The sequence below is a fragment of the Lathamus discolor genome, chromosome 6, assembly GCF_037157495.1.
Source record: "Lathamus discolor isolate bLatDis1 chromosome 6, bLatDis1.hap1, whole genome shotgun sequence".
Taxonomy (NCBI): domain Eukaryota; kingdom Metazoa; phylum Chordata; class Aves; order Psittaciformes; family Psittacidae; genus Lathamus; species Lathamus discolor.
Genome location: NC_088889.1, coordinates 47,311,194 through 47,333,436, shown reverse-complemented (window position 1 = coordinate 47,333,436; position 22,243 = coordinate 47,311,194). Strand labels below are relative to the sequence as shown.

At 36.4% G+C, this 22,243-nt stretch overlaps 1 protein-coding gene across 1 annotated transcript in view; it reads right to left on the bottom strand.

Moving 5' to 3' along the window:
• Positions 1–22,243, bottom strand: part of RYR3 (ryanodine receptor 3) — a 184,503-nt gene that overhangs the window by 66,204 nt on the left and 96,056 nt on the right. The window contains exons 45-56 of the mRNA XM_065685792.1: positions 20,589–20,724; positions 15,292–15,472; positions 14,724–14,832; positions 13,441–13,561; positions 9,731–9,900; positions 8,814–9,034; positions 7,479–7,569; positions 6,732–6,872; positions 4,295–4,476; positions 3,264–3,342; positions 1,813–1,902; positions 225–374 (exon numbers count right to left, since the gene is read on the bottom strand). Of these exons, the coding sequence (XP_065541864.1) occupies positions 225–374; positions 1,813–1,902; positions 3,264–3,342; positions 4,295–4,476; positions 6,732–6,872; positions 7,479–7,569; positions 8,814–9,034; positions 9,731–9,900; positions 13,441–13,561; positions 14,724–14,832; positions 15,292–15,472; positions 20,589–20,724 (1,671 nt within the window). The remainder of the gene's footprint in view (positions 1–224; positions 375–1,812; positions 1,903–3,263; positions 3,343–4,294; positions 4,477–6,731; positions 6,873–7,478; positions 7,570–8,813; positions 9,035–9,730; positions 9,901–13,440; positions 13,562–14,723; positions 14,833–15,291; positions 15,473–20,588; positions 20,725–22,243) is intronic.

The following is a 22,243-nucleotide window of genomic DNA, read 5'->3' as shown; positions in this document are numbered from 1 at the left end:
GATATAGTGACAGCCTTATCATTTTAAAGTTGTCTTTTTTGCAATCCCCTCTTCAGTGTTGCTTCACAGTTTTTATTATAGTGACATGACTTCCAATCTCAGAACTCAAACATTAAATATTTATTTTCATTAGAAGAGTATAAAATTAACATAGTTTTTTATAATTTCTTAGTAGATTAACAAACAAGTCTTTTGCTTTCTAAATTTAAGCAATTCCACCTTACTTGGCTAGACTGAGATATGCTGCGGAGCTTTTCATTTTCACGCTGATGTATTACTGCTTCTCCTCCTTCCTTGGTCCTTTCTAGGCTCCATCCCATGGCCAACATGGTTTTCAGTGATTCTCTGGCAGGCCAACGATAAATTTCCTTTTCCTTTGAAGAAGAAAATGTCAAATTTCTCTGTATTTAGCAAGTAACAAGCACACAATAAAAATATTCTGTCCTTCTTTATAAATTGCCACATGCCACAATGGCAAACAAAATTTGAATATTATATCTGAGGACACATGAGAAAAACTTAAAAATACTTACTTTTTTGTTCATTTTATTCCTAGTAGCATTTATTTCTGGAATATCTGTTACACAGTAACAGCATTCAAGTGAGCTCTGGAGCAATGATGTAGTTTGCTTCTGGAAACTTTTTCATTAATTCTTCTAGCCCAAAATAATACAAAACTGATGGCATTACAAGTACTATGAAATTAGTTAGGCAAGTATGTACATTTGAATGCATCAGCACAAGGCCTTTTTTTAGTCTTTCTATATTTATATCCACTCATAGAATGTCACTGATCTATGTATCTCTTCATATAAATACAGCCATTGATAAAAAATTAGGCAACAGCCTTTATTCCAACGTTCTTTTGAAAAGTAAAGGTGTTACAGAAAATCTGAAAAGTTGTGGCAAAGAAAATTCTGAGTATGTCATATTAAGACCTCTCAAATCAACCTAAGAAAAGTATTTCAGGTCATATCATGAATAAGAATTTTTATGACAATTACTTAACATGACACTTTGCATGGAAAGACCTGATTTTTATGTTCAAAAGGTCTAATCTGAAACAATTCAGAAAAATCTCTTCGAACTGTTTTAATAACAACTCAACCAACAATTCCTCAGCTCCTCTCCAAAGACTTCAAAGCAATTTACAAACCCTGGGAAATTAAACCTTTTGAATCCCTCTTGGTTTTTTATCATTTCCATTTTTTGAACAAGTTTGGTAAAAAGGGACAAATATTTGACTTATGAGTCACTCAATGATTCACTGAAAAATATGTAACAGAATTCAAATCAGTCCACAGTTCTGACAACTAGAAGATACTCATGTCCAGTCAAGAAATTCAAATGAAAGTTTATTCAAAATAGTTTAAATATGTTTCCCAATTTTCTACTGAAGCATCTTCTATACTTTCTTTAAATTTTTCTACCATCTTTCTTGAAGACAAAATTGCCTTCAGCTATGTTAAATTACACTTTTATCTGAAAACCCAGGAGTTGCTGCCAGTCATTCCTCATCCACAAAGGCCTGAAAATCCTGTGCTATTGATACTCTGAATACAAATTGGCTCAGGCCAAGGAGGACTGCCTAACAGAAGCAAATTATACAAGACTCTATCTAAGATCATCCAGCCAACTACCTGAGCATATAAATGTTTCTATTCTTAACAGCCACAAGAATTCCAAGAATTCTTGTAAGAATTATTTGTAAGAATTCTAATTTGTCTCTTACAGCATATATTTGAAATGGACTTTAAAAAGTACACAAATCAATCTACTTTCTATTAATGCAGCTGAAATTTCCTCTATTACCTTTTCAGTTAAAGTCTTGAAAGGTCTTATTAATGGGTGTGTCTTCATATTTTCGTCAAGTGAAACACCGTACTTCCAGCCACTATTAGTCTGAAAGCAAAATAAATATACTGAAATAAGATGAGAACAACATAGATGAGTAATGACGAATTGTCCAGTTTACTTCGTTGTATTGAATTGCTAAGCTATTCCAATAGCTACTCAGTGCCACAGAAATTTCTTTTATAAGAGCGTGCATCCATTTGTAGATACACTGGAATAAAACATGGTCCTGACAAATTAGATGCCACCTATGAGTAGCAGGTCTCATGAAGCCAGGTCTGAGCCTAATACACAGTGGCCCCTTTGAAATGGGCTCAAGCATGAAGATGGTACTAGCTAAGGTAAAGAAAGTGTCTATTCTTTGGGAGGTTAAAGTCAGCAACACAGATAAGAAAATATAACGTTAATAGCTCAAGCACTAAAGAATGTAACTTTAATGAATCTTTTACCTCAAACAATACTACTTGATATTTACGGGTTAAGATAAATGTGTGCATATTTATATCCTTGTGTGTATATATATATATATATATATCTTCCTCTACAAATTTGCATACACAGCCCCACACAACAGAATTGTTATTTCTATGTAAGTGTTCTATAAAATTGTTACTGATTTTTTATTAATAGTTACAATAAGTTACTTAACCCAAATTCTTTTTCCTTGAATGAAAGAGATTTAAAATTCCTACTTGGGTTGAATTAATTAGTTCAATATCAGAAAATTTCCAACACAGTTATCAAAAATTATTGTCAACTCCCCAAAACTTCATTTTGCTCAAATTTAACTCTGACAGTTATATTTATTAACAGTAAAATACATTTGCAAATGTAACAGTAAAAAGGCCTTTTTTTAATGTTTCACTGAAATATTAAAAAGTATATATTGTCTCATCTTGTAGCTATTTTGAAGTAGTGAAACAGAAACACAACACAGTGACAGAGCACTTAGAAAACTAGAGGAAGAGCCTTCTTAAAGCTGCATTTTCTGAAATAAAAAAAGGACATTAGACTTCCCAGATACCCTATTAGATCACAGAGCTGCTGCAGTAAAACTGAATCTCTGCCTTCCACTCAAAAAATATTACCAAGCAAAATGAAGGTAAGATCTATGCAACCTTATTAATAAAAACAAGCAAAAAAAAAAAAAAAAACCCCAAAGCCAGTGGCCCCTTTTCATTTCCTTCAAATATTTGTCATAATAAATTCTGCCCACTTTGAAAACCTGACAAATTTCAGTTCATTTTCTTGAGCAAAAGATTTCTTCCACATACCTGTAAATACGCAGACATTAACGCATTCTGACCAAGGGCCTATCAGTTAAACTGTCCCATTCTCTCACAATATTCATACCAGGTATTATTAACTAGTCCTTTCCTGACAGTTGCCAGTATTAAAATAATCCCTACCTTATCAAAGGCCCATTTATCATGGGAATGTTCAGCATACTTGCTGACAATATACTCCAACTTTTCAGGAAGCACAAGGCTGTAAAAAAAGGAGAGTATGGTCATTCAATCATAAGTCAATACAGTCTGATTTATGAAAAAAAATGTCAGTATAATATCGCACTAATCAGAGTGCTTCACTTCCACACAAAGGCAAGATATTTGGCTTTGCCATTCCATTTTCTTTAGAAGAAATGCTGCAAAACAAAGAGCTATAATGGCCTTTACAGGGAATCTTCAAATACATAACAGCTGCACCTACTAGACACTGAAATCACAAGAAAAAGCCACTGCTTCACCATAACCTACAGGTATTTTTCTTGACAATTCTTAATACCGGAAAATATTTGTATGGATGTTTCACATTGCATAATGATGCAAAGGCAAGACTTTAATAGCAAGAATCAACTAGTGAACCTCAGTTCTTGAATATAAACATATTAGAAAACTGAATTTTAAAAGCACAAGATTATTAGAAAGGCCAAGTCTCTATTAAATCGTCACACATAACCTGCTTACCTTTCTGTATCAGATTGAGATCAATTCTCAAAACTGGGGATTTTATAAAAATTGGGCAATAGGCCAACTGAATCACTTACCAGATTTTGTTGATCTTGTACAATTTGTCATAAGCACAATCTAAATAATGATAGCATCAAACCTATTACAAGTGTACATATCTCAAACATTTGAATTACTAGGCATAAAGTAGATAAGAAGTATAGAATTTGTTTTGTAGTCTGCACATGTAACAGGGAAATACTTAATGTCCATACAGTGCTGAGAATATGTTTTATATCGAGTAAACAGGATATGTCACAGTGAAGTATTTGGCAGGAGGAAGCAAAAATCCCTACACTACTTCTGAAAAGTACTAGTATCATTTAAAAGCCAGTGACTAGCCAACTTTTCCTACAAAGGAGAAAAAATTGTTAATAAGGAACAGTACAACAATATTTAAGGAAAGGAAATTACTATGATTTATGACTCACTTTGCTGTATTGACAGGCTTGGGATCAAAATTTCCTTCTGGATCCAGTGAAGTCTGCTTTTCCAAAGTTGACTTAATTCGTGTATCTAAATAATCAGGGGGCAAGGCACCAGCTATAGCACTTAGACAAGGCAAAGCCATTCGAAAGAGCTCTGGATCATACTTCTGCAGGAGAGATAGGAACTGGTTGGAAAATCCAACAGAAAAACATGCAAAATGTTAGTGAAAACCAAGCAGCCATACGTCCAAATATTAGAAGATGCAAACAAAATGTAAAGCACATTTAAAAATTAAGCGTAGAGCAAAATTATTCCTCCACGACATCTATTTTTCTTGATACCAACTTGATACATTTTAAAGACTACTCAAATTAACATAACAGGATGCTGGCACTTTTATAAGTATATACCATATATCATGTATATACCATACAAGTACGATTCTTAAGCTTTCTTTGGGCTAGTAAGGGGCCTTACTGTTTGCCTAGTTATAGAAGTACAGCCATCTATGAAATACAACTTCAGTTCTAAATTGACTAATTGCTATGTTAGCTGCAGAAGCCATTGTAATTTCTCCTTCTTTTCCTGTAATCTGTTTCAGTTTAAATCATATTGGTTAAAGGAAGTTGTGTTATACTTTGGCAAAGTCAGGTCATTATTTTTCAAAAACTGTCCTCCTAAGAGGTTCATTTGCTTTTCTGAATAGTCATTTTAGCTCTAGAAAGCACACAGATGTACTTGATATATAAAAATATAAGGTAGAATTACATTTGAAGAATATATCCTTAGCAACTTGCCATCAAACATATTCAAGGTCAATTGTTACACACTAAATCATAAAAAAACATGTGCTAGAAGAAGTGGCAGCAGATCACAGTAGTCCAAGGTTCTCCTTCCAGCTTTGAAACAACATTCTTAGTATGCTTAGGATAAATAAAAATCACTTCTCTATCTTTCAGATTCCCTAGCTGTAAAATGCACGATGATATAGCTTTAAAAGGCTTTAAGATCTACTGATGAACACTAAAGTGCAAGAGTTTAATGTTATTATAATATTTTCATAAATTTTACTCAGATAACTCAGGCATCTTTTTGATGTTACAACACAGACGCAAATCATATCTAGCGACAAAAAAAAAACCCCAAAACACTACAAAAATATTTCTCTTGCTTCATTATTAGAAAACTTATATGCTATTATAAATTTGAATGACCACTTTGTGTTAAGAAAATGCTGAAAGTATATTATACCATTGTATATATATTCATAATATTAAGTTCCATTATAATTTTATCAACAAGTATTTTCATGTTTATATCAAAGCAAGCAGAATGCTTAAAATTTCGAGGCTTTAACTTCCTCTAGTTTTGTTGCAGATTTACACAATTACGATCATTTAGAGAAATATGAAAATACTATTATAGAGGGCCATCAATATTGACAGAAACATATCACCTTCACTTATTTGTAAAAAGCCAAGACAATCTAATTGGAAACATTTTACTGCGTGGGGTCCTCCTGACACTCTGCACTTGTGACAGCACTGAGAAGTAAATGTCACCAGAACCAAATGCAAATAAGGCTTAAAAAGTAATTGCAGAATAATGCAGAGACTGATACTATAAATCAGAATGCCTACAGAAACAAACATCTAAATCAGTCAATAAGAACTCATACAGAAATTCACAGAAATGCTATGAAAAACTTGTTGTTGTTCCATGGCAAGAACCTGATTTTTGAGCTCAATCAGGCAAAAAAAAAGTTTTAACTGAGTAAGGCATTTCTCCTATCAGAAATGCAACTATTTCTTACTCAGAGAAAAAATAAGCAAGTGAAAAAAAAAAAATCCCAGGATCACAGTTTGGAACAGGAAAATGGAAAAAAATTATTTCTAAGAACGTTGCATTATATTTCGTAAGCTGGGCAATAACCAGAAAACTAAATAAAAAAACCCCAGAAAACAAACAAAGAAAAAAACCCCCACAAAACCAAAAAAAATCCCCCCCCAAAATGCCAAACAAGTTTACGTCTGCAAGCAATGTAGATTTACTGTGCATACACCAACTATTTGACAAGCATATACATACATTTCTTAAAATAAATTTTCTGCCAGTAAAAAGTATTTTTAAAAGTTTAGTAGAGCTAAAATAGGAGAGGTGGCATCACCAACTTGTTAGTGCAGCAACCAATCTGCCTCATTACTAGTGTAAAACTATATGGCTGTATCAAGACAAATGTGTTATATTTCATTAGTTTGGAGAGAATCTTTCAAGATTCAGCATTCAATTTTTCATCAGAAAGTTACTTCATTAAAAGCATTCATTACCATATCCCCTATATTAGGTGAATGAACTGATAAACAGGCACTTGTCACAACAAATTATCATTGTAATGCTTTTCTAGTCACCCCATACTGTAATGTGTATTAAAGTTGTTACCTTATGAGACAAGGAATCAAATATTCCCCAGAATAATTTTTCAGTTAAATGTAATTCTTCTTCTGCTGCAATTCCATAGCTTCCCATTCCTGAAGGCAGACAATAATATTTCCAGCACTGCTCATAGTGATTTGTCAGAAGCTAGAATTTTCAAGGAAAATAAAAGCACGCAAAACATCAGTACTTAACAAAATAACATACTGGTTAGTGAACTTTGAATTGCCAGTATCTATTTAAACAGTTACATAAGTATCATTTTTTATTTCTGCTTCTTAATTTCTAATGGCTCATAAAAACAGTCTCTTTTTCTTCTTTTGTTTTCTGGGAAAGCAACAGAGCCCATACTCTGAAAGTATAAAGTGTGTATTATTCCCAGCTGCTGCTGTGGGATTCTCAGAGATGACAGTGAGTAGCAAAATTACAATATTTCAGGATGGTCATCATGTGAGTACAGATTAGCTCAGAGGATAAAACAGAGTCAATGAAAAGGTATAAAGCAGGACATGACAGATTCTGGCAAAAAGTTTTACAAATTCGAATTGATTTTACTTCTGTCATTTGTAGTTGGTGGCCTCAGTATTATTCAAAACATTGCAAAAGATGACTGCAGTACACCCTTTAAACCATCTCTCTCCAGAAAAACTGTGCTTCACCCTGCCCCATTCTGGTTTTTAAAAACATAACAATGACAGATTATCATGAAGTAAGTTTTATGTGGAACGTATGTACAGAAAGTAAAGCATTTACCTTGAGAGGCATTTTACAGTATTCATTGAGTAAGGGCACATCAAAAACTAGCCTTCTCAACAGCTGTTGTAGCATAGAGGGACGTAAGTGGCTGTAATTTAAAAAAAAAATATTAAATTCTTAGTGAAGTTGATACAGTCCAGTAAAAATTTGCATATTAGAATTCAAATCATTATAAATGTGTTTTGAAAAACCAATGATATGTGCTTAAGGAACCTTGCTATGCCTCATCTACATATAGAAGAATGTAGCACAGGAAGATGTGTTACTTCTGGACTCTCTTAGGTGAACAGACAATGTGTATGACTGTGTCAGACAACAGCAGAGGGAAGGGTGCTGGATATTTTTCAGAATACATAGAGAGAACAATCTGAGCAAAAGAAACAGAACATTACCTAACAAAATGGTTTCTGATATGAAACTAAAAAGCAACAACACACTCCTAACTGATCAGGAAAATACATCACAGTTATTCTTGTAAGAAATAAATCTCAACTAGAAGACTGAATAAATTACTCTGCATTTTTTTCTAGCTATTTAATTTCAGTGATCAATAGACTCAAAATCAAGATAAAAACACTTCTTTCATATCTCCCTTTCAGTCATCACTTCTTAATGCTGAAGATTCCTGGTCTCCTAAGCTGTTCCCAAAGGAGCAAAATTATTCCTTATGTTGATCCTTTTTTTTTTTTTAGCTTTTCCAAATCTTCTCCATTTCCACTCTATCCTCTTTTTTGGCAGGGGTCCAGTGCTATGCACAAACTGAAAATGCACACTGCATTACTAATTTCACAGTCCACTGCCCAGACAAGTAGCACTACAGTTTATAACAAAGATCAAGAATTATGATTCAGTTGGCAAATCTACATTTCAATTCTTGATATGTCTTCAGTGCTCAGTTCAGTTTTAGGATTTGGAGAGTGGGAGGTAGCTTTTCTTCTCTTTTTCTTTTTTCTTTTTTTTTAACTACAGCTATGGTTTTTCACCCCCAATCAGAACCACAGACATCAATCCCTTAATTCCCTGACACATACTTACTGTCAGACTTGCAATAACACTTTTGGTATTACTGGGGGTTTGTTTTTACAGATAATCAGAATTTATCCTGTATCACCATAAAGCTCATATCAACATGACAGTTTGTGTAATGCAGTACCCGTAATGGAAAAATCAAATCTGTTTTCTCTTAGGAAAAACAAATCTTATCATGCAATATGGTAATTTGTTTCATACAAGAATAAAATAATCTTAGTTCTTTATACACAAAGAAAGAAATTCCTAAAATACACATACTGTACAAAATAAATCAATTTGTACACAAAGTATAATACATACTGGCAAATAGCAAGCAGGCATTCTTCGATAGTGTCTCTTTGTGCTTTCGTAAGGGAACGTCCTTTGGATAACCTATATATTGTGTGAAGCATAGAGTCAACAAGAGAGGCGTGATGCTCTGTTCCAGAAAAGAGGGGAGCACATCTTTTGAGTAATGGAAACACAGCTGAGCAAATATATCTGTTTAGCGCAAGAGCTGCCTCTGTAGTACTTAGAGAAACCTGTGTGAAGTAGTAAATGACTGTTAGTATCATATGGAATAAAGGTTACTAGATATAAAATCTATAAAACAGAATAATTAAATACTTCTTCAGTCCCCTTAATGACTGATTGCTAAAATTATATCCATTCATAACACAAGGACAAAAGCTTTTTCTTTTTCAATCAGTAAAATCCAAGTCATGCGCTTATCACTCATCTCTTGCCCTACTGTACTCTGAACCAATAGGAGCAAAAAAAAAAAAAGCATCTTCTTTCTTTAAACAGGTTAGCAAAAACCACAAAGCATTGCGTAGCACTTTTGACCTCACTTGATTTCTTCATATCTACACATATATGAGTTTTCAGTGTAACTCTTGGAAGGACACAATAAAAGTAATCAGTAGGCGTATTACAGTATACGAAATGTACTTACTGTATAATTAATGTAAGCCTGCATTAAAAGTTTCTAAACTATATTGCACTCTTGATTCATAAAGTGGCGCTGAATGCTTAAGATCATAAGCATTAATTAATTGCTAATTAAGTTGTAATTAAACAACCTAAATTAATAGTAAGTGAATTATTACTGTTTGTCTTTACAGCAAGCCCACACTATCTTTTTTTAAATAGCTCTTTTGACTTGAAATTCTATTTTTTACACTTATGGAGCCACTATGTTCAGCCACTGCACCTGAACTCCATAGTAAAATACTTACTGTATCCAAAGAAGCAGAGGCTCTTAAATCTGGTAAAAATCCAACTTCCAGTAGGTGAAGGAGGAAACTTTGGTCCTTAATACCATAGACACGGTCCAAGAAGAGTACCATGGGTGCTTTATGATCAGGACAGAAATTTGCAGACATGTCTGGCTCATTTACTGTACCATCTACATAAATATATAATTTAATTTTTAATAGTAGATAACTGATAAAACAAGAAAAAGCAAGACAGTGAAAGACACTATAATTGCATTTAATGTGTAAAATGACATGTTCAGTGAAAATTATATTATTGTTCTGTTTTCTTGTGTGCTGAAGATTATTAAGTTTCTATTATTTCAAAAACCCTTATTATTTTGCAATTTATTATTACTTCACTCTTAAATGAAAGCTTAAAAATGAATGGTAATCTGCTTGTTTCATTAGAAATAAGGAGAATGTTTATATAGTATGATTAAAGATAAATACTACTGCAAATATTAAAAATGTATAGCAACTATGAAGGCAAAAAAGGTTAAGAATTTTCATTTTTGTCTCATGTAAGTGTCCTGGGCTCAGCAGTAGCAGTCATTTTTAATTCTTCTTAGTAGCTGGTGCAGCGGTGTGTTTTTGACTTTTGGCCTGGGAACAGCACTGATAACACCGATGTTTTTAGTTGCTGCTCAAATGTTTAGTCTGACCAAGGACTTTGTGAGTCTCACGCTCTGCCAGGGAGGAAGGGAAGCCGGGAGGCAGCAGAGACAGGACACCTGACCCAAACTAGCCAAAGGGATATTCCATACCACAGCACGTCATGCCCAGGATGTAACTGAGAGTTACTTGGGTGGGGTGAGTTATCGGTCAGCGGGTGGTGAACAGTTGTATTCTCTTCCCTTTTTATTTCCTTTATCATTATTATTATTGCTGGTAGCAGTAGTGGTTTGTGTTATACCTTAGTTACTAAACTGTTCTTATCTCAACCCATGGGAGTTGCATTCTTTTAATTCTCCTCCCCATTGGCAAGAAGGGTGTGTGTGTGGGGTGTCTGTGAGAGTGGATTGCGTGGCTAACTTGACAACAGGGTTTAAACCACAACAGTAAGCTAGACTAAAAAAGCATAGAACCAAAGGGGAAGACAACAATTACACAAAAGTTAACTGTGTATCAGAAAAACCACCTCTGACTGTAAAGCGGAATAGACAATTCCTGTTAAACAGAAAGGACAACAGAAGGAGGGGAAGGAATCATAGAATGGTTTGAGTTGGAACGGACTTTAAGATCATCTAGTTCCAACCCCCCTGCCATGGGCAGAGACGCCTCCCACTAGACCAAGTTGCTCAAAGCCCCATCCAACCTGGCCTTGAACACTGCCAGGGATGGAGCATTCACAGCTTCCCTGGGCAGCCCATTCCAGTGCCTCACCGCCCTAACAGTAAAGGACTTCTTCCTTACATCCAATCTAAATCTCCCCTATTTAAGTTTAAACCCATTACCCCTTTTCCTATCAATACAGTTCCTGATGAATAGCCTCTCTCCAGCATCTGTGTAGGCCCCCTTCAGACACTGGAAGGCTGCTATGAGGTCTCCACTCACCCTTCTCTACTCCAGGCTGAACAGCCCCAATTTTGTCTATTTCTTGTTTGTTAGGCATGATAGACAGCGAATCTGAATGCTTTCTCAGACTGCTGTGTTATTTCAAACAAATCATGGTTCATACAGCATAGAATCATAGAATTACAGAATAGTTAGGGTTGGGCAGGACCTTAAGATCATCTAGTTCCAACCCCTCTGCCATGGCCAGGGACATCTCACACTAAACCATGTCACCCAAGGCTCTGTCCAACCTGGCCTTGAACACCACCAGGGATGGAGCATTCACAACTTCCCTGGGCAACCCATTCCAGTGCCTCACCACCCTAAAAGGAAAGAACTTCTTCCTTATATCTAACCTGAACTTCTCCTGTTACAGTTTGAACCTGTTACCCCTTGTCCTATCGCTGTAGTCCCTAATTAAGAGTCCCTCCCCAGCATCCTTGTAGGCCTCCTTCAGATACTGGAAGGCTGCTATGAGGTCTCCACGCAGCCTTCTCTTCTCCAGGCTGAACAGCCCCAACTTTCTCAGCCTCTCTTCATACAGGAGGTGCTCCAGTCCCCTGATCATCCTCGTGGCCCTTTTCTGGACTTGTTCCAACAGTTCCATGTCCTTTTTATGTTGAGGACAGCAGAACTGCACACAATACTCCAGATGAGGTCTCAAGAAAGTGGAGTAGAAGGGCAGGATCATCTCCTTTGACCTGCTGGTCACGTTTCTTTTGAGGCAGTCCAGGACATGGTTGGCTTTCTGGGCTGTCAGCACATACTGAAGCCAGCTCATGTTAAGTTCCTCATCGACCAGCACCCCCAAGTCCTTCTCCACAGAGCTGCTCTGAGTCTCTTCTCTGCCCAACCTGTAGCTGTGCCTGGGATTGCTCCGACCCAGGTGTAGCACCTTGCACTTGGCTTGGTTGAACTTCATGAGGCTGGCATTGGCCCACCTCACAAGCATGTTGAGGTCCCTCTGGATGGCATTCTTTCCCTCCAAGTGTATCAACCGAACCACACAGCTTGGTGTCATTGCCAAACTTGCTGAGGGTGCACTCAATCCCACTGTCCATGTCACTGACAAAGATGTTGAACAAGACCGGTCCCAACACTGATCCCTGAGGGACACCACTCGTTACTGTTTTCCAACTGGACATTTGAGCTGCTGACCACAGCAATTTGAGTGTGGCCATCCAGCCAGATCTTTATCCACCGAGTGGTCCATCTATCAAACTGATGTCTCTCCAATTTAGAGACAAGGATATCGTGCAGGACAGTTTCGAAAGCTTTGCACAAGTACAGGTAGATGATGTCAACTGCTTTGCCCTTATCCATCAGTTCTGTAATCCCATCATATAAGGCCACCAAATTGGTCAAACAGGATTTCCCCTTAGTGAAGCCATGTTGGTTGTCACCAGCCAACTCGGGGTTTTTCATGTGCCTTAGCATGCCTTCCAGGAGAATCTGCTCCAAGATTCTGCCAGGCACAGAGGTGAGACTGACTGGTCTGTAGTTCCCTGGGTCTTCCATATTCCCCTTCTGAAAACTGGGGTTACATTACCCTTTTTCCAGTCGTCGGGAACTTCACCTGACTGCCACGATTTTTCAAATATGATGGACAGAAATGCTTAAAACACTTCTTTATGTAGCAAATAGTGAATTTTTGGAACTTACTGCCACAGGAGTTTGTGGGTACAGACATTATTCCACAGGGATTAGATACATTCTTGCACACCAGGTCCAGAAGCAGATACTAATGGGCAGTGAGGTACACTCTAATCTTTCTAATAAAATAACTGGATAATGTGGAAGTACAAAGGAACTCTGTCCAGACTTATTTATCGTACCCCCCCCCCCCAAAAAAAAAATAGCATCTCTACAGCCACTGTTGGAAACCAAGCACTGAGATGGACAGCCCATTACAGTGAGATCCTGTAAAATATTTCTATGTCCTTATATTCTGTGTTCCACAGGAGTATTTTTTCTACTGAATCAGCTCTAATTGATAGCTATCTAATTAAAATCTGAAGAAAAGTTCTCTTTTTGTACTCAGCTCTAACAAAACTTCTCTATTTTACACCAGAAGTCATATGTGCCGGAAGATTTTTATATAAGGTGAACTGGCCCAATAAAAGTACTGAAGTTACCTTTGTTAACTGTTGACAGCTTTAGTGGTATGCTTATAATCCCAACCAAATCTTCAGTTGGCACTAGAGATCGAAGGATTGACCTGATTCGAATAGCTTCCCCTTTTCCACTTTGAATAAGCTGTTAGAGAAAGTTAATCAATTAAGTAATTTATTACATAAGAGAAATGTCGTTAAAATACAGATCTTAATATGCTTTTATTCAAACACTGGGAAAAAAAATGCACAGAAATTTAACTTCTCCCAGAACTGTAAAGCAGTTGCTGATTTTCAGCTGAGCCTACTTTTGTATCTGTCCTAATTTGGCTAATTTCACAATATTATAAATTCCCAATAACACACAAAATATGGATAAGATTCCTTAAGCAATCAGACAAAGTGACAAAACTGGAAATTTTTAAAAGACTTATTACTTACAGAACCTATAGTACCAGGTTTTGAGCTTGCCTCTTTACCTTACAGACAAATGCAAACCTGCCTTATGCATCTACGCATTTTTCCAATATTTCCATGCTGTAAAAATTTCAGAAGGTATTAACAATGAAGAGGTGACCAACTCCTTTCAACTTCTAGCAGAAATTAGGTATTCACAACCTCTGTCTCTGAAAACCTCTTCCAGTAATTTTCTTAACATGAAACTACTACATCTGGCAACAGACTCCTACACACAGCTTTACAGAAAATACAGCTAATACCTTTGCAAAGAGGTAGCCAGAAGCTGTTAGTCAAATTTCTTGCTTCTTGTTTTGAGATACATACTGCATTTTCAGCTGGATTTGTATTACTAACAAATTTTAAATCCTGACAAGCAGAAGTCTGTCTAACTAAAACCAAGTCTTGCATGTGGCTGTTACAGGCATTGCAGTCAAAACAGTTATTTTACACATTTTTCCGTGTATCCATGTGGTGCAGATAACATATTTCATCAGTGCACACAAAAGCTGTTCTGTATCAGAAAATTATTTTATGGCTTTCTAGGGAAAGTTTCAGAAATTTCACTGGTAGTATAAATGTGCAACACTAGTAGCTCATCTTTGCTTTCATTCCACAGTCATATACAAAGTCCCATAATTTCAGATATATTAAAAAACCATAAGTAATAAGAAGACCATGATTCCTTATAAACAGCTTGCAGGAAACATATCTGTCTAGATATAGCGAGAAACATACTAAAGTCCACCTTCTGAAGGGAAGATACCTTTGAATAGAGAACAGTTTAGTTAGACACGTACAGTTCTGTTTACAAATCTACATTTTCTGAGCAAGTGACAAAATGAACTTACATGCATTTCTGGTGCACAGCGTCCAAGTAAATCTATAAGACCTGAGTAAAAGGACATGATTGCATTGCCCATATGCACAATCTCCTCTTCCTCCTCCTCATCATCATCCCTAAAACATAAACAAACAAATCCAGAGTATTTTTGCTAATGTAATTTTATAGCTCCTCTCTGGAGCTATGTCCATGATCCAGAGACTATTAATTAGATATATTAATTTTCCCTGGATCTGAATTACTGGGGTTTTACCCCTAGAGTAAGCATGCAATTGAACAGTAATAAATGACTTCACATGAGCCTTCTATCTTTCTCTTTCACTTTACCTTAGCTTCATTCCACAACAGCGTTCTCTTCTTTGCTTTACCCTTCAGGCTTTTTCTGTAACTCTTAATCCACTTCTATCTAGCTCACATTTTACAAATTCCATCTGACAACTGCTTGTGGGTGTAAATCTCTAATACTCTATGTTTGTATAACATTGAATAACAAGGCCTATTATCCATATATTGCAAGCTTGATTAAAACAGCTATTAAATCACCATTTGCCGAACAAGCATTCACATTTACCTACCCTTCTCTTTTATATGCCTGAGAGGGAAGGTCACGAGAAGGATTCTCTGAGATCCTGATAGCTTCCTGCATAGCTGCCAGCAAACCATTTCCTCCTTCTCCCCTAAGGTCTGGTCCAAAGCACTCTGGCCGTCGAATAAGGAGCTTGACAACAACACTTGCGTTTTCCTCAACACTTTCACCTGAGGACCAAAAAAAAGCACTATACATACTTTCTCCTGAAAGGTATCCTTAAGTCAGAAGACACAAGTTTTCCCCCTAAATTTTACAAAGCAGAAAAAAATTCCCCATCCTTATTTTTGGAAACAAAAAGGTATCAAGTTGGCAGCATTAGGTGTGCTTTATGAAAAGCTTTAAAACCGAGCTTTAAAAGTGACAGTGACTTGCTTTGCAAAAGTTTTACTACAGCAAAGGTTAATTTGCTTTTTATGGCAAATACTACAGTCTCTGGCATAAAGGCTAATAGTCCCAAGAGGCAATAGAAGGCTATTTTTTTAGAAGCAAGTTTTAACACAAGCCAACTCCCCCAGCCTCTTCCTCCCTCGCCTCTCCTGTGGGACAGGATGAAAATAGAAAGTGTGATGACTAATGGATTCAAATAACAACTATCTAGCATAGAAAGCAAAACCTATATACACAAGCAAAGCAAAAAGACAAATTCATTCACTGCTTCCCAGTCAGATGTTTAGTCAGTTCCTAGAAAGCAGCACCTCAGCATGCATAGTAGTTGTTTGGGAAGACAAGCATCATAACCATGAACACCGCCTCCACTCCTCCTTTCCATGAGCTTTTATTGCTTTTATTGCTGAGCACAAAATCATGGTATGGAATATCCCTTTGGTCATTTGGGGTCAGCTGTCCTAGCTGTGTCTCCTCCCAACCTCTTTGCCACCCTGGACCTACTCACTGGGGCCCAGGAAGGAGGAGCTGAATGGGGAGACCATATGGGTTGAAGAAAGTTAACTCCATCCCAGTCAGACCTAGTACAGGGCATGAGAGTTATTTGACTTTTAATGGGCCAGCTGAAGCAAGGAATATTGTTTAACATTCTGTTCTTAGTACTTCATCAGCAGAAAACTCATCTCAGAGTTTAATCTTTTCAATATAACTAAAGTATGACAAATTCTATTTTAGTTTAAATATACCTAGACTAAAATCTCCTGATTTTTTCTACTGCATGTTTAAAGACCTGTTAAACCTTCTGCTTGGTATTTAATGCCTGAAATTGAATAGTTCATCTTTACTATAATTTATATAGTTTTATAATTTAAAGGTCATGGTTTGCCTGAAACAGCACAATTTATAACAGCTTTGAGTGGAAAAACGTATGTATATTTGAAAAGGGAAAAGAGTGGGTTTAACTATTGTATAATTGAATACAGACAGACAGGTTTTGATCTAGATGCTTGCTGAATAAAAGTCATTAGGAAAAGAAGCCTTCATATAAATGAACTCTTTTCATGTAACTGCTTCATGGACTGCAGTTAGTGGCACATGGAAGCATGACAGGGATAATAATAGGGTCAAAAGCAGCTTATGGTTAAATACAACTGTTCAGAAATTCAGTAAGAATAAGAATAATTATAAGAATAAGAATAATTAAGAATACTGATAATCCATATGAAATTAATGGGATGTTAGGAAGAAAGCAAATTACAGGAAAAGAAACAGTTCACAGTCAATGAAATTGTGATGTCAGTAGCTCAGATCATCAGTATCTATATTCTACATGCAAGGTACAATACTAAACCAACGCAAGTAGCAAGTTTACACTAAACTGAATGTTGTAGTTTTAGGAGCTACCAGAAAAGTATCATGAGAAACTGGTTTAGCTGAGAGCAGCAGTGGTGTTACCAGGAAGCCACAATCAACAGAAGGCAATGGTAGATGAGATTACTGGGACTGATTGGCTCAATAAAGAGCAGCTAAATACTTCAGATATGTCAGCCTTGTATTTCCCACAGTTAAAACACTGGTATGATCTTCATATGAAACATAGGATGAGAGAAAACAGCCTCAGGAGTGCCTGGGGAGATTGATTGGACACTAGGAAGAATTTCTTCACTGAAAGGGTTGTCAGGAACTGGAACAGGCTGCCCAGGGAAGCAGCTGAGTCACCATCCCTGGAGGTATTTTAGAAGACTTGCAGATGTGGCACTTAAGGACAGGGCTTAGCAGTGAACTTGATGGTGTTAGGTGTATGGATGTATGCGACGATCTTAAGGGTCTTTTCCGACAGAAATGATTTTATGATTTGGTGCCCTGCTTACTGACTTTCCAATGATTCTTTCCCCCCCCCTCAATCTCTTTCATTCACCTTCTTTTCATGCAGCAGGGAAAAAGCAGGATTTTAAAACTTGAATTTGACAATTTTACTTTCATTTAGATAAAACCTTTTAAATGAAGATTTTTTAAACAATGCAGTAAGTAAAATGTAATCTCAAAAAGTCTACCATATACCTCTCTATAGTTCTACAAACAATTTTCCAAACATGTGTAACATTCAGCTACAACTACTAGATGTTCCCGAATCCTTGCATGTTTCCTGTATCTTTTGAGGAGGCAAATACAAAATGCCCTTAAAAATTGTAAGGGGCCATCTGAATCTATACTGCAGAATCAAACAACAAATACAAATAAAATTATATCATGCAATTAATTTTTAGTTTGATAAAAGCACTATCAATATTGTTTTGAGTCTTTCACTTCCAATACATTTTAGATCTAGATGTAAAAATTTATTTTAATTTGGGCAGTTTTTGGCACACCAAATATATGCTTTGCGAGGAGTGCTATTTAGAGTAAAAGAAAGCATGTATCAGCATAAGCCCCTTGCAGATAGTTTTAATTTAGCATGTACAGGAAGAAACTTTTTTTAAGCACAGAGATCGAATTAATCTTTAATGCTGCTCTACTAAAGTCAACAGAAGTTTATCAAGAATTAGTCTACATTTTCAGTTTACAGTTTCTTGTACCCTGCATCTGCCACTAGAATTTTACTCTGACCTTCTCTGTATTTATATTTCTTCTCCATGCCCCTTCTGATGGGATACTGAACTGCTGAAAACAGCTTTAATATCCTGAAGCCTGCTCTAATGTACTTAGAGGCCAAGGTAATGAAGAATTTTGCTTGAAGAAAAAAAGTTTTGCTTATTCCAAGGATACATTTGCCAGAATTAAAATCCATTCATCCCTTTAGAAGTGTGTTTGCTTTTATCTCAACAACCCAAATATTTGACTAATCTATATTTGTAATTGTCCTCTCAAGCAGGGGACACAGAAAAATTAGTCATCTGATTTTTGAAAGTGCTGCCTCTAAAACTGTCATAAGATTAAAAACCCCAACCATAACTGTTTTTCAGATAAAAAGCAGCTGAAACACTTGAAACTAAAACTTCATTCTACTAGCGGACCATGCAGCAAAGTTTATTCACCACAGAATTATAGAATGGATTGGGTTGGAAGGGACCACAAAGATTATGTAGTTCCAGCTCCCTGCAGGGGGTTGCATCCTCTGGCAGGGATACATTCCACTAGACTAGGTTGCTCAAAGCCCTGTCCAACCTGGCCTTGAACAATTCCAGGGATGGAGCATTCACTTCTCTGGGCAACCCGTTCTGGTGCCTCACTGCTATGACAGTACAGAACATTTTCCTAATATCTAGTCTAATACAAACTATTACAAGTAAGATCAAAGCTATCTTCATCTAACTTTACAGAGTGCTGTTAACATCTGTTTAGAAAATCAACAATGAGAAACACACTTTATTAACTCAATGACTATGTGTTTTATACTTCTTATAGCAGTTTATCAACTTAGTTTAGCAATTCAATAGCTAAAGCCTTATCAACTGAGAAACTGAACAGGAAACATGTTTATTGTTTCTGTTTAAGGTATTATTTGCTAATTTCAGACTAATAACATTATATGACTAGAACAGCCAAAATCTAAAAATTAGATTGTTTAAAGTTGTTTCCCTTCTGGCTGTTCCTAGCTGTCCTTTACAACACTTTCTATATTGGCAGACCAGATGGGCAGTGAGAAGACAAATCATTTGATCTCACCTAATCCCTAATCTAAATTACTAGTGTCCTGGGTTCAGCAGTAGCAGTCATTTTTTCTCCTTCTTAGTAGCTGGTGCAGTGCTGTGTTTTTGACTTTCGGCCTGGGAACAGTGCTGATAACACCGATGTTTTTAGTTGCTGCTCAGTATTTACTCTGACCAAGGACTTTCTGAGTCTCATGCTCTGCCAGGGAGAAGGGGAAGCTGGAAGGAAGCAGAGACAGGACACCTGACCCAAACTAGCCAAAGGGGTATTCCGTACCACAGCATATCACGACCAGTATATAAACTGGGGGCAGTTACCTGGAAGGGCTAGATCACTGCTCGGTCGGGCTGGGTATTGGTGAGGTGTTGTACTCTTTTCCCTTGTTACTTCCCTTATCATTATTATTATTGGTGGCAGCAGCAGTGATTTGTGTTATACCTTAGTTACTTGACTGTTCTTATCTCAGCCCATGGGAGTTACACTCTTTCGATTCTCCTCCCCATCCCTCTGGGAGCAGTGGGGGTGGGGTGGGGGGGGGAAAGGAGGAGTGAAGGAGCGGGCTGTGTGGCAGCTGGGCTTAAACCACGACAACTAGTTTGATGAAAAAAAAAAATCCACACGAATTGGAGAATGCTTTTTGTTTAGTGGCATTCAGATTAACCTAAATTTGATTTTAGCATATTTGTTTCACAAATTTCTAAAGGAAATGGCCCACAGAAGCAAGTATAAGACAGTTATCAAAGGAGAAGACTTTTCTCTTTTTTCAATACATCAGATTAAAGGTACACAGTCAGGGTGCTTTACAAACACCAATCCCTCGCAACTATGCAAGCGTGACCGATTGGAAATTTGCTTTTTGTAGTGCAAAATGGCTTAATTACAAACCTCTAAATATTCCAGTGCTATAAGGGGCCTAGAAAGGTCTAAAATCACTGCTCACCAGTTATGTTTATAACCAACATATCTAGTATATGTAAATACCACAGTTTACTTATTTAATTAATTCCTAATATAATTTGCTACTTCAACAGATTATTAAATTATGTAAGTTGCAAAAAGAGTAAGGAAAAAAAATGCAACTATGAAGATTCAAAAAATTACAATAAGCAACATACACCAATAATTTTGTATTTGTAGTGAGAACAGTATGCATTAACCTCTCTCCATATATCAACATATTTTCTGGTCAGAAAAGTAATTTTAAGGAAACTTTTTGATAGAATTTGGATGATGAGAAATCACACTTACTATTAACAAAAACTGCAAATCTTAAGAATGACAGGTAACGTTCACCCTCTATTGGATTCCATCCAATGTCTGGATATCCTTTAGCCAGCAATACTGGACAACTCTGCAGGCCACAACCCGCAAGGTAGGTAACAACCTACAACACAGAAGCAATGACTTATTCATCTGCTTAGAAATACATTTTTCAAAATAAATATAAAACAATCACAATAAATATAAAACAATAACAAAATGAACATAGTAATTTTTTTAATACAAGGTTTTTACATAGGTGTTTCACCTGAGAAACTACCAACATAGTTCATAACTGCATCAGTCTTAGTTTCTAGTTCTTGCTTTTGGTGATGATGTCAAAAAGTCAAACACTTTCATTTCTGAAGTTACCTTATTATATGATGACACAACAATAGAACAAGACGAAATGTGGAATGTGAAAAGTAAAATAATATATTGTAGAATTCTGATATTATTTTTTTTTTACATTACATAAACAACAGTCAAAATGCAACTTCAAAAATCACATCAACAGCCATGTATGGCTAAATTGCTATAAACAGAATAAATATCGTGTTATAAGTTTATTTACTATAATTCCAACAGCCATGCAAACAATTAAATTTTTCAAAGACTGATAAATATCAGTTTTAATAGGCTGAAAACAGAATCATGGAATCACAGAATCCTAGAATAGCTAGGGTTGGAAAGGACCTTAAGATCATTTCGTTCCAACTCCCCTGCCATGGGAAGGGACACCTCGCACTAGACCATGTCACCCAAGGCTCTGTTCCAGCCTGGCCTTGAACACTGCCAGGGGTAGAGCATTTACCACTTCCTTGGGCAACCCATTCCAGTGCCTCACCATCCTCACAGTAAATAACTTCTTATATTTAAACTTTTCCTGTTTAAGTTTGAGCCCATTACCCCCTTGTCCTAGCACTACAATCCCCGATAAAGAATCCTTCTCTAACATACATGTAGGTCTCCTTCAGATACTGGAAGGCTGCTATGAGGTCTCCACGCAGCCTTCTCTAGGCTGAACAGCCTCAACTTTCTCAACCTATCTTCATATGGTAGGTGATCAAGCCCCCTGATCATCCTTGTGGCCCTCCTCTGGACTTTCTCTAGCAGCTCCATGTCCTTATACTGACACCAGAACTGCACACAGTACTCCCAGTGGGGTCTCACAAGAGCAGAGTAGAGGGGCAGGATCACCTCGTTTGACCTACATGACATACTTTTTTGATGCAGTCCCATATACAGTTGGCTTTCTGGGCTGTGAGCTCACGCTGCCGGCTCATGTTCAGTTCTCAAATTAAAAAAGATTTACATTTTTGGTAATGTGTAAATTCCTAGCACAACATTTCTTATTAAGAGGAATATCTTTAAGAGAAATCTTTGTGATATGATGACAAATTTAATTAATTATAATAAACTAAATTTCTCAATCATTTACAGAATATTTTCTCAATCATTTAAATGGAAATTAGCAGATAACTGCACAAATGTGATTTTTGTTTTTATTGAAAATACACAAAGGACAACATATGAACATGATTATAGCCCTTAAATATATTCTGTAATAGGTAATGAACACCAGGACCTTTCATGAACCTGTAAAAAGAGATGCAAATTATAATTTCTTAGGATGGAAGGCA